The sequence below is a fragment of the Lactuca virosa genome, chromosome 4 (genome assembly GCF_052849685.1).
Source record: "Lactuca virosa cultivar CGN04683 chromosome 4, Lactuca_virosa_CGN04683_v6, whole genome shotgun sequence".
Taxonomy (NCBI): Eukaryota; Viridiplantae; Streptophyta; class Magnoliopsida; order Asterales; family Asteraceae; genus Lactuca; species Lactuca virosa.
In genome coordinates this window covers 2,702,459-2,716,731 of record NC_136429.1, presented here as the reverse complement: position 1 = coordinate 2,716,731, position 14,273 = coordinate 2,702,459, and the positions used below count along the sequence as shown (strand labels likewise).

Here is a 14,273-nt window from a genome sequence, read left to right as displayed (position 1 = left end):
AACAAAAACCCGCTGGTTGACTTGGAGTCTTTAATGTCAGATATCCAATTTGCATCACTATACCCTTCTATCACCTCGGGATATCTTGTGTAGTGCAACCCATAATTGCGAGTGTACCTTAAGTATTATAATAATCTTTTAATACTCTTCCAATGTTCATCACTCGGATTACTGGTAAGTCCATATGCAGTCCTTGTGAGGTTTCACACCAAGGATGACGTCTGCCAAACCTATATCTTTCATGTCGAATCTTGCCTTTAGCATGTCCTTAGTTGATTAACCATTTTATCCTTGCTACCAACAATAAGCATATCATCAACATAAAGGCACAAGATAACATAACCCTCACTTGTGTTTTTAACATAAACACACTTGTCACATTCATTAATCTTGTATCCATTTTCCAACATCACATGGTCAAACTTTTGATGCCATTGTTTTGGGGCTTGTTTCAACCCATATAATGACTTCACTAGTTTGCAACCCTTTGATTCTTTTCCTGGGGCAACATACCCTTCTGGTTGTTCCATGTAGATTTCTTCTTCTAAATCCCCGTTTAGAAAAGCTGTTTTAACATCCATTTGATGTACTTCAAGATTTCTTATAGAAGCGACTGCAAGTACCAATCTAATGGATGTAATATGTGTGACAGGAGAGTACGTATCAAAGTAATCAAGGCCACTTTTCTTTCTATAGCCTTTAATTACTAGTCTTGCCTTGTACTTGTCAATGGTTCCATCCGCTTTCATTTTCTTCTTGAAAATCCATTTATAGACTAGTGGTTTGCAACCTCAAGGTAAATCCACTAGCTCCCATGTATGGTTTTGCAAGATGGAATCGATTTCGCTTTTAATTACTTCCTTCCATTGAGGTCCTTCTGAGGAGGTGACTGCCTCTTTGAAAGTTTGAGGCTCTCTTTCAACCATGTAAGTGTAGAAATCATCTTCAAATGACTTCTCCACTCGTGCCCTTTTACTTCTACGAGGCTCTTTTTCTTCCTCTATTTCTGCTTCATAAGAGAATTCATTGTGCTCAATTAACTTTGAAGCATTTGTCTTAACCTTATGAAGACATGGAAACACATTCTCAAAGAACGATGCATTTCTTGACTCCATTATTATGCCTTTGTGAATTTCTGGAATTTTTGAGTCATGCACAAGAAATCTATACGCACTACTGTTTTGTGCATATCCAACAAATATGCAATCAACAATCTTGGGTCCTATCTTAACCACCTTGGGTGCAAGTACCACGACCTTTGCAAGGCACCCCCAGACTCGAAGGTATTTGTAGCATGGTTTTATACCTGACCATAACTCGTATAGTGTTTTATCCGATTTCTTTCGTGGGACCTTATTTAAAAGGTAGTTAGCTGAAAGTATAGCTTCCCCCCCCCCCTCCACAATGAGGGTGGCAGACCAGAACTTAACAGCATGGCATTTATCATTTCCTTTAAGGTCCGGTTTTTCCTTTCTGCCATACCATTTTGTTGTGGTGAATAAGGTGCAGTAAGCTCATGTATGATACCATGAGTTGCACAAAATTCCTCAAATGGTGATACATATTCACCTCAACGGTCACTTCTCAGTACTTTAATTTTCTTATTAAGTTGATTCTCAACTTCACTTTTATACACTTTAAACTTCTCTATAGCCTCATGTTTACTTTTAAGTAAATAGACATAGCATAATTTAGTGCAATCATCAATAAAAATGATAAAGTACTTATTTCCACCTTTAGATGGAATTAATTTCATGTCACACACATCGGTGTGAATTAATCCAAGTGGTTTGGTTGTCCTTTGAATGGACTTGAAAGATTTTCATGTTAATTTCGATTCAACACAAGTGTTGCATTTGTATTTTGAGTCAATGTGAAAGTGTGGTATGTGATTGAGTTTAATTAAACGATAAAGAGTATCAAAATTAACATGTCCTAATCTAGCATGCCATATATTTGAAGACTCAAGCAAGTAAGTAGAAGAGTTATTCATTTCATTATCATTGTCACTTGGCTTAAGAGCCATTACACAAAGTTTGAATATACCCCTATCAACATACCCCTTACCCACATACACACTATTTTTTGTTAACACAAATTTATTTGACTCAAACACCAAGCGAAAACCATGCTTGTTCAACAACCAACCCGACACAAGATTCTTACGAATTTTGGGTACATACAACACGTCATTCAACGTCAGCTTTCGTCCCGACGTCATCTTCAACACAATCTTTCCAACACCTTGGATATCAGAAGTGGCCGAGTTTCCCATGACAGCCTGTCACCATTATCCACAACCTTGAATTTTTTGAACCATTCTCTATTCGAGCAAGCATGACGGGTAGCTCCCGTATCAATCCACCACTCCCTTGGATTGGACTCCACAAGATTAACTTCAGAAATAACCGCTGCAAGATCGATGTCAGACACATCTTTGGTTATCTTCTCCACAATATTTTCCTCCTTAGCCTTCTTTGGAAGCTTGCAATTTGCATCTTGATGACCCCGTTGGTCACAGTTATGGCAATTTCCTTGAAACTTTTTCTTAAAAGTTCCACCTTTGGCTCCTAAGTTTGAACCCTTGCCTTTCTTTTGGAATTTTTCCTTTCTAGATTTGTTCTTCCTAGAAGTTTGAATATGCTCCACCATATTAGCTTTCTCAGAAATAGGGGTATAACTACTCTTTTGAGCTATCTTATTGTCCTCTTCAATTAGAAGGCGAACAATAAGGTCCTCAATCTCCTTTCTCTTATGTTTCATGTAATTCTTGAAATCAACCCAACTAGGGGGTAGCTTCTCAATCATGGAAGCAACAGAAAAAGGATCATTAAACCCCATACCCTTAGCATGCATGTCATGTAGGAGGACTTGTAGTTCTTGGACTTGCGACATAACAGTTTTGCCATCCACCATTTTTTAGTCAAGAAATCGGGCAACCACAAATTTCTTTATCCCAGCATCTTCAGTTTTATACTTTTTGTCCAATGAGTCTCATAGTTCTTTGGATGTCTTTGTTACACAATACACATTATAAAGTGAATCAACAAGGCCATTAAGAACATAATTCCTACACAAGAAATCATAATGTTTCCAAGCATCAATAGCAGTTAAAGCTTGCACATCTTCTTTTCCTTCGGCCATTCGAGGAGCCTCTTCAGTTAAGAATCTAGCAAGATTCAATGTGGTAAGATAAAAGAGCATCTTTTAATGCCACATTTTAAAGTTCAGTCCAGAGAACTTCTCAGGTTTCTCAGCATGATTGACCGACATGGTCATCATTGGAGTTCCTTGAGCATTAGGAGTACCATTAGGCTTTGGTGGTTGGGAACCTTCACCAGTAGTCATGCTACAAAAGGAAGCAAATGTAAAAATATTAAAGATTAAAATTCAATAACAACTAAACTGTTAAGTATTGTCTATTTCCAGAAAACAGGTTCTGAAAAGCTGTGAAACAAAAGAAAGAATCTGAAAACTGTTTTAGAAGACAGTTTCTGAAAATAGTAACAGATTATGGATGCAATAAACTTAAACAGTTAGATACATGTAAACAGAAAAGCAGGAAAAAAAACACAGAAAATATCTTAGAAAACGATTTCTGAAAACAGATTCTGCAAGTCTGAGGGAAAAAATTCGTTTTTATTAGCACTGTAAGATGAAACAACAACAATTTTTTTTCCAAGTTCGTTTCGCAAAAACGATTTGTTTTAAGACTGTTAGGAAAATATAACCCAAAATTATGCGAAAGAACAAAACCATAAAATTCTTGACTGAGGCCTGTGTTTAACATAGTTTCCTTAAAACAAATTCGCCCTATATGGGTGTTTGTTTCCCAGGATACAACAGTAGAAAGCAATTCTTCTAGATTGCCCGAACCCTCACTTGGCCAGGATTATAACTTGGTTTCAGCAAGAGAGAAAAGATGAAGAAGAAGCGTAAGAGAGGAAGAGAGTGATTTCGTTTCATCCGATGTGTTGAATCAGTCACATAAGCGTTGTATATATACTACCCAATGTAACCGATGTAATTAAAACCGAAATCTATGCTTAATTACTCTTAATTCATTTTTGTAACTGTTAACCAAATAGGAAAAAAATGCAAAAAAGGTCCTTGAACTTTTCTGGTCAACCGATGTTGCATTCGTGCCCGCAGGACGCGCGCTCGCACACAAGTTCAGTGGCCCGAAGCCAATTTGGCTCGCATTTGCACCCCATACGTCCGCGCGCAAGAGAGAGCCTTGGTTCTAATAAGTCTTAAAAAGGTAGCTAGTCTTTGTAGTTATAAACCAATTTCCTTTTCATTCTCCCACCAATGTGGGAAGAATTTTAAAACCCACTTAACTCCTTTACTTTCTCTACCAATTGCCCTACTTTGGCAAGTAATTTCTCATTCATTTTTAATCCGTTTTGGATGTGTGATATATCAAAATGAAGATATCACGGAGGAGAACACGAATATATAATCAATAACTCATTTTGATTATATTTAGAGTCCAAAATTTGTGTGCTCAAAAATGGAGAAAATCCATTTTTGGAAATTAACAAAATTAATTTTCCAACAGCAACAAAGATTTTAATGTGCGATTTGAACCAAAATGTGCATGTGGTGCATGAAGAATCAAATGGATTTGCAAAGTTTCCACAAATACAAAGGCATTTGATATTGATTGACGCTTTTAAGAGGAAAGATAAGAGAATGAAGATGAAATGAGGTTTTAAGATTTTGGATGATAAGAGAATGGTAACAAATTTTACTATAATATATGATTAATTTATTGCATATATAATTATATTTATGAATATACGTGCCTTTTGTAGATTTGGAAGGAAGATCTTGGTCTTGAGATTTTTGATGTTGAAGAATAGGTGTGTTGATGCAAAAATTGTTGTTTTAATTAGTCAATATTTAACTTTCATTATTTATTTAACTCTTTATTTTTTTTGAGATATGTTTTTATCTTTGAATATAAATTTCAAAACATATATAACTTTTTGGATGAATGTAATTTTGCATTAAGGTTTTAGGAGTTATACCATTTTGTTTAATATTCCAAAAGTAAAAAACATTTTTATGCATATATGAAAATTTTGATATTCACATATGCATCTTCGTAAATTTGTGGATATAGAACGTATTCATCACTGCTTATTTAGCAAGGCCAATCAGCAGTTATGTAATCTTTTAAAATCTAGACCTTCAATCTGCAGTCATGTTGAACCGTTGACCTTGTACACAGTTCTAAAATAATTTAAAATTTTCATGCTGTTATCATTACAAATTATAAATCATTGCCCAAACCTTCATAAACAAACTAAAAAAATTAATCACTTTCTAAAAATGATGTGAATGATGAAGCAATATAAAGGTCTTCTAGAGAATTGTTGATTATCATTTAACTAATAGCAGTAGTCTATAATAACATTGATCAAGTTTAATCAACATTTATCAATATTACTATGGATTGTCAATTCTACTTATCAACAGTTTGTAACATTAATTAATAATTTCAAAATCTAAAACGTCAATCAACAATTTTCATCTTTAATTAATAGTTTTAGGACTTATACTATTTTGTTTAATATTCCAAAAGTAAACATATTTTTATGCATATATGAAAGTTTTGATATTCAGATATTCATCTTCATAAATTTGTGGATATAGAGAATATTCATCAGTGCTTATTTAGAAAGGTCAATCAGCAATTATGAAATCTTTTAAAATCTAGACCTTCAATTTGCAGTCATGTTGAACTGCTGACCTTGTACACACTTCTTAAATAGTTTAAAACTTTCATGTTGTTGTCATTATAAATTATAAATCATAATCTATACATTCAGAAACAAACTAAAAAAATAAAAAGAAAAGTATAATCACTTTCTAAAAATGATGTGAATGATGAAGCAATATAAAGGTGTTTTGCAGAACTCTCGATTATCATTTAACTGGCATTGGTAGTCTATATTAATATTGATCAATTTTAATCAATATTTATCAATAGTTTGTATCCTTAATTAATAATTTCAAAATCTAAAGCTTCAATCAGCATTTTGCATCCTTAATTAATAATTTTTGGACTTATACTTTTTTGTTTAATATTCCAAAAGTAAAACTATTTTTTATGCATATATGAAAATTTAGATATTCACATATGCATCTTCATAAATTTGTGGATATAGAGTATTCATCACTACTTACTTAGCAAGGTCAATCAACGGTTATGTTGAACGTGTAAAATCCAAACCTTCAATCCGCAGTCATATTGAACTGAAGACCTTGTACACACTTCTAAAATAATTTTAAAATTTCCTGCTTTTATCATTACAAATTATAAACCGTTACATAATCCTTAATAAAAAATCTAAAAATAGAAAAAGAGGACTTTAATCACTATCTAAAAATCGTATGAATGATGAAGCAATATAAAGGTCTTCGGGAAAACTATTGATTATCATTCAACAAACAATAGTACGTTATAATACTATTGATCAAGTTTAATAAACATTTATCAATATTACTAAGGATTGTCAATTCTATTTATCAGCATTTTGTATCCTTAATCAATAATTTCAAAATCTAAAACTTTAATCCGCAGTTTGCATTCTTTATTAACAATTTCTAAATCTAAAACTTCAATCATTAGTTTGTATGTTTAATTAGTAATCTCCAAATCTAAAAATTCAATCAACAGTTTGCATCATTAATTAATAATTATAGGACTTATGCTGTTTTATTTAATATTCCACAACTAAAAACATTTTTATGCATATATGCAACTTTTGATATTCGTATATCCATATTAATAAATTTGTGGATATATCCATATTAATAAATTTGTGGATATAGAGAATTAATAAATTTGTGGATATAGAGAATATTCATCACTGCTTATTTAGCAATGACAGTCAACATTTATGTAATCTTTTAAAATCTAAACCTTCAATCCGCAGTCTTGTTGAATTGCTAACCTTGTATACACTTCAGAAAAAAAAAGAATTTAAAAGTGTCATATTGTTATCATTACAAATTATAAATCATTACATAAACCTTCAGAAAAAAAAACTAAAACAAAAAAAAAAGAATTTAACAACTTTCTAAAAATAATGTGAATGATGAAACAATATAAAGATCTTCCAGAGAACTTATGATTATCATTTAACTGGTAGTTGTAGTCTATAGTAATATTGATCGAGTTTTATCAACATTTATCAATATTACTACGGATTGTCAATTCTATTTATCATCAGTTTGTATCCTTAATTAATAATTTCAAAATCTAAAACTTTAATAAGCAGTTTGCATCCTTTAATAACAATTTCAAAATCTAAAACTTCAATTAGTAGTTTGCATCCTTAATTAATAATTTCAAAATCTAAATTTTAATAAGCAGTCTGCATCCTTTATATTTCCATATTCATATCAGAAAGAAACATGCACTTAATGTCACATAATTATGATACAAAATATGTGAAATATAGTTTACACGAACCTTCTATAGGGCGTGATACAAGCTTACACAATAAACATCTAGTTTAGAGGATCTATCTTATTGTAATGTCCCAAAAATCAGAGTAAAACTTTTCATTTTTAAAACATACCCCAATAGTTCAATAATTACCAGAACATTGTTTTACACACCATATAAGTCAAAATATCAAAACATGGTATCTCTCAATCATAAAAGGTTGGATGATGTGTACAATCACGCCTTCACCTTTCCCCACTCGTCAAAAGTACCTGGAACATTAAAATCCAAACTGTAAGCCATAGCTTAGTGACCTTCCCAAAATACCACACACCACAGATAATACAGATTTAATACATACCATGCATACAGGTGTTGTTGGTCCTTGACCTCAACCCAACCATACCGAGTTTGTTGGTTTACAGCTTGAAGCAGTAACACCTCAACACAACCATCCAGGGTTTGTTAGCACACGGCCTCAACCCAAGCATGCAGATTTATTGGCATGTTGCTCAACCTTACAATACCAGGTTTGTTGACCTTCAGTCTCAACTCCACCATCCATATGTCGACATATACACAAACAAAGCACACATAAGACTATCATAGGAATCCTACATCCTACGATACATAAAATCAATAAATGGGCCGACCTTGGTGCCTTAGACCCATTGACATAGTGAGAAAACTCAACTCACGATCAAGGAGTAACTACATAGAACTCTGTAACACGCATCAGCTCTACTGCCTGCCTAAACAATAAACCGAGACCCAATTCGTAATGTTAGTCTACAATACTCCCAAAAGACCCAAAATCAAACTTGGTCAAAAGTCAACGGTCAACGATAAAAAAGTCAATGGTCATAAGTCAACACAGACCGAGTACGCCCAGCATACTCGGCTAGTACGCCCCGCGTACCCTTGATCCTGGTCGGGTTCCCAACAACGTAGGCACAACGTACGTGCAGGTACGCCCAGCGTACGCGATGGCTTAAATATCCAACTTTTAAGAACTTAATTCCCTAAGTCATTTCATCTAAGTCTCAGATCTTGTCTTAAAACATATCCCAAACCATAAAGTTTCCAACTTTATGGTTTTACATTCCTAGAACAAACCCAACAACAAAACCCTAACTCTTCTTAACCATTAAAGCTCTTAATGATTTTCATGAAAGAATCTTAGGGCCAAGATCACATTTTTATGACTCAAGACATGGAAAAACGTCCAAAAGGGCATCCCAAATGTGCTATAGCATGCCATGCATAAGAAAGTCATAATTTGGGCACAAAAGCTCATAATATCACAATGCAAGCTAGATCTAGCCATTTAATCATCAAGGTGGGAACTTTTACATTCTGGAGATGTAGGGCGATGCAAGACTTCCAGATCCACACTTGCTTCTAGCTTCCAAGCTTCACTACCACCTTCTACTTTTGTAACACACAAAAACACACTCAAAGGTTTCAAAATGCAATAATGGGGGCTAGGGTTTGCAAGAAAATGTCTCAAGTGATGGAGGCTGAAAATGGGATGGGGAGATGGGGCTTAAGGATCAATATATTTTGTCAAAACTGATAGGTTTTGAGCATAACATCAATCCTATGGTGTTCATGCAACCCTAATTGCTTGGATCTAGTTTTTCTACTTTGAACATGCAATAAACTTCCAAGACTTATAAACCCTAGATCTAGCATACAATTAATCAAATTAACATATAAACTAGGGTTTAGATCTTACCTTGATTGTTATGTAGCAATAACAATCAATTCCTTGGCTTCAGAAAGCTTAGTGCCTCAAGTGTTGCACCTCTAATGGAGTCACAAACACCACTAAGCAATTGGATGAAGAAGGAGGAGAGAGGAGGCACCAAAAACGGCTGGAAACCCTAAAAGAAGACTTAGCCACGTTTTTGGGTCCCACGGGTTCTTTAAATAGGTAGGCAATTAGGGTTATCTAACAAGGAAACCCTAATTTGACTGCTTAAGCACTAAGCAGCCCATGGACCCCTTCTGGAACATGCCTTGGACGATTTCTAATGGGCTTCCCCATAGAATTCGTCCAACCTATTATTCCAAGGTGATCCATAGCCCAATTGTAATTATCCTATAATTACAATTCCAGTCCCCTAAGTTTAATTAATCTCTTTTAGCCACAAAATTAATTCTTAACTAATATTAATTAAACAATATGATTTCTCCTTTAATATATTATTCTCATAATATATTAATAAATCATAATTAAACCTTTCTCTCCTTAATTCATCCTACATATTGCTATGGTGAAGGCAACCCAAAAGGACCATGCTCATAATCGGGTCAAGTACATACCAAAATAGTTATGGACTTAGACACTAATCCAACAGTCTCCCACTTGGATAAGTCTAATAACTATTTTGTATAACTTCAGAACCTGATCAGCAATCGTAGCTTTCAACAGCCGTTGTCAACTCTGATCTTATCAAATACGCGTGTCCTTTAGATAAGGGATTATATATTCCTCCATTCTCAAGATATCGTATAGACACAAGACATGAATTTCGATCATTCTCTCTATACTATTTCCCGACTTCTGATTTATGACGACTGACAACAGACTACAATTGAACACATCAACTTAGTCCCGGCAAGCGCTTAGGGTGTCATCACTAAATCATCGAGGGCCCCATAGATATCGCTTTTATCCCACTTTGGGTAAAAGGAATGGATAAACTTCGACTCAAATGCTCGCTTGCATTTACTGATCGAATCACACACAACAATAAGTTTTATAACACCAAGTTACTGGTGCATTTTCTTATTATCAATGCGCAACAGACCAACAAATAACAACTTACACGTCTCGATTTCAAGAATATACAATGTTATCGTCTCACAATTACTCATGATAAAAACCATGACGTGATTCAAGTGAGCGTGGGTTTGATCCAATACTCTAATCTTATCAAAGCACTCATGAACTCTGCAGCAAACTTGTGCTATGTCTAAACACTTAGACAATCTATAGACAGATTCATGACAGTCTTCCTTCATACCTATTTCCAACGTATGACCGACTGTGGAGGTTCGAATAACCCAGTTATTCTGGAAGTCAAAACATGCAAAATGAAACACAACGATAATACTTAATCCTATATGGCCACAAAACTTTTGAGCGTAAATAAAACACTTTTATTTAAACACCATATTGATTACTCATTATTCATTGCTTACTGTGTCAGAAAATCAACTTATTACTTGAATTACAACAATAATTGTCCCATGCTCCAAGCATGCACACTTTGTTTCCTATGGTCCATGCTTTGTGAAATAGATCAATTGAAAACTTTTCCAATGATGCTCATTACACAATTCCTAATCCTCATCGTTAGTGTAAGAACACAAGGTTCTTGCCACTACTAGAATACGTTAGATTCTAACATTTTATGCAACGATCCTTTCGCAAAGTCATAGCACAAAAGTCACCAGGACTTGGCTAATGAAATTACAAGGTCTCTATCAGAAATTGTTACAAACAATTCTATAGATGTGATATCTCTCACTCAAAGTACATTCCTTTGAACATCCTTTTGCATAAAGTTTTCTAATCTAGACATAAGTTCTCAATTTCCAACTCCCAATATGGAAATCATTTCCATATTTGCCATATGACAACTCATTCTAAATAGAATCTTATCTATTCATAATAATGTCGATATGGTCCATCCAATACTATACTTCCAACTACTCATAAGCAACAAATCCTTGGCGAACCTTAGATCGTCCTTTGATAGTTGTTTAATTATTTTAGTCAAATCCAGTTCTAGTCCTTTTTCCCTCTTAATGCCCTAGGCATTCGGAAAATTTTAGAATGGTTAAATATTATAGCATTTGCAATCGATCCTATACCCTAAGCGTATGGGACACGATGCATAATGTCTTACATAAAGATATGATACTTTATCAATCTTCTGCCATAATATTTTATGTGTCACGTTCTCACAATTCGAATTATGAAGAGGGATGCTGTAATCATAATCGAAATTTGAGAACACACTATGTATCCTTTGACTAAATTTATTAAAATTTCTCAATCTAAGCTTTAGATATTGAAACGAAGTATAATATTCTCTCCCTTAATTATAGCAAAACAATTTTTCAACCCTTGCTACTTTGCAAAGTATAACTCTTGTTTTCTATAATTAATATCGCTAACTTGCAATACTTACCATAATAATCATGCTCCCACTATCATGATGATTATTTTCTTACCAGCATAACACTTATGCTCCCACTAGCTTTGACATGTATTCAGAAAACAGCTGAACTTCCAGAGAACAATGCTTATTGAATTCCTTAAGTTCATATTTCTAATACTTGATGCTTTGATAAGCCTTTATCTAAGCTTCTTAAACTCATACACCTTTGCCTTAGAAAGCTCATATGTGTGTCTAGACAAATTCAGAACTTATGTTACTAAGTCCCAAATGTTGAGACTAATTGTCAAATCTCACAATTCGAACTATGAAAAGGGATGCCGTAATCATAATCGAATTTGAGAATACAATTTTCACAATTGCTATCTTCTTAAAATCTCTCTTAGTGAAAGTATTTCTTCACAACCATTTTTCATGAAGGAGGGAAACCTTATGCATTGTTATGATACTGTACATGACGTCCTCCACCCCATAAAGACAAGCAACAACATCCATTGCATTAATATAATAATTGTAATACAAGCGTGTTCTGTACAGTTTGTAAGACACCAAAAGTATAATCAAAATAAAAGATGGGTCTGGTATGTGCTCCATCTTCTCAAAAGCTTCATCTGTACCTGTCTACTGATGACCTGAGAATACAAGTTATTTTGAAAGCGAGTATCAGCATAAAGTTGGTGAGTTCATAAGTATTTAGTGTCATTGCTTATATAAAAATTTTAGTAATAATGTAATGTAGTAATTGATTTCAAATGTTTTGGAAATAGTATCCTCCCTAGAAAACCCTATGTTTCCTAGTAAAAAGTAGTCTTCTACCAAGACCCGATTGGTTGTATGTTTGTTCTTTCGTAAATGTAAGTGTTTTTCCAGTGAAAACTATTAGTATGAAAATGTAGTTACTGACACGAGCATGTGACAAAGTCACAAAGTAATGAAAATACAGACTCCGGGCGGTACTAAATGAACAGTACGCCTTGAAAAGTCTAAAGTAGAAACTATATAGACTCCAGGCGATACGCCTCGAAAAGTCCAAAGTAGAAAATATGTAGACTCCAGGCGATACGCCTCGGAAAGTCCAAAGTAGAAAATATGTAGACTCCAAGCGATACGCCTCGCAAAGTCCATCTTTGCCTTAAATCCTTATTTAGTTAATTTAAGGTTTGAATGTGAACTCGTATGTAACCATGCTGATCAACGGCTGAATAACTGATGACCCTCCAGGTCACACGTAGTATGGTGACATTTTGTCACCCCTAGGCCTAGTCGGCTCGGACTGTAGCTAGCAGTCAGGATGTGGGAGTGTCTGTCCCGTATAGATCTATACACATAATGCCCGCTCTCCCTCTAGGAGACTTTGGTTACTCGGTGATAGCACAATGAAGTGTCGTATCGAGAAGTAGTATGTCACATTCTGTTTTAGTATTTAGTGTTTGTATAGTGTATAGTATATTCTCTTGTATAGTGTATAGTATGTTCTCTTGTATAGTGTATAGTATGTCATGTTACTCATTGTAGTACTTATGTAGTGACTCATAAATGTACTGACTCTTGTATGGGTCGTTGTAATAGTAGTAGTGAATAGTAATCCCTTAACTATACCTATTATAGTTAAATAGTATGGTTGTTTGGATGCCTTTGTTACACAAAGGTACTGAACTGAAATGAAAGCTTTTATATCCAACACATATATATATGATATATAACTAAGAAATCAATGACACTCGGACAAATAACAGGATACCCTAAGTCCACAACCAAACAAGGAACAGAAAGTAAGGTGAGCTATCAATCCTAAGTCCTTCAAGTCTTACTTATATAAATATACTGGTGTAGATATTGATTTGAAAGTATTATAAATGTAAAAGAGTTTGAAAATAGTTTTAGCATCAAAAGAGTTTAGTAAAAAGGTTTGAAAGTTTGAAAATCCATAAGTTTGAAAGCAATTTGAAAGTAGTAGTAAATCTTTCTGTTTGTTCTAGTTATTAATCACATGTGATTAAAGCAATAACTAGAAGTGTTCAACTTGTATTCCCCCCCCCCCCATAAAAGCATTTAAAAACATTTAAAAGGTTGATTAAGGGGGTATGAACTCACCTGCAGTGAGTGGATTGGATGGAAGTGCCGGGTAGGATGCTAGGTGTCAAGTGAGGACTTGAACACACACACACGGATCCTATGTAACATGTAGTGATACACAAATGTATCTAATTAGTCATTTTACAACTAATTAATCAAGTAAAGACCTCCTAATACATGGAAACACTTTGTTTTAAGTGCTAGGAGTGCTAAAGGGTTGCATCTAAGGAGAGTATGGCCTCACATTGGAGTTTACTTTTCATTTGGTAACCCTATATGTGTTTACGGTTTCTGGACCATTTCCCCCATGAGTTTACGGCCGTAAACTCATGGTAATTGGTGCATTTGTGTGTTTTAAGGTCTTATACTTCACAAGTAAGTGTTCTAGGTTTGAATCAAAGGCTTAGGAAGTGGTTAGGGCTCGAAATGGACCTTCTTTGGAGTTTACGGTCCTTGGACCACATTTGAGAGTTTACGGTCGTAAACCATTGAGTTTACGGTCGTAAACCCATGAGTTTACGGCCGTAAACTCATGGTTACTC

General features: G+C 34.3%; 1 protein-coding gene across 1 annotated transcript; it reads right to left on the bottom strand.

Moving 5' to 3' along the window:
- Positions 1–791: 791 nt before the first annotated feature.
- Positions 792–2,916, bottom strand: LOC145168580 (uncharacterized). Its single transcript, XM_079087361.1, has 3 exons — positions 2,398–2,916; positions 2,061–2,281; positions 792–1,473 (listed from the first exon to the last, which is right to left on the bottom strand). Exons 1-3 carry the CDS (start codon positions 2,914–2,916, stop codon positions 792–794), a joined length of 1,422 nt encoding a protein of 473 aa, XP_078943487.1.
- Positions 2,917–14,273: the final 11,357 nt, after the last annotated feature.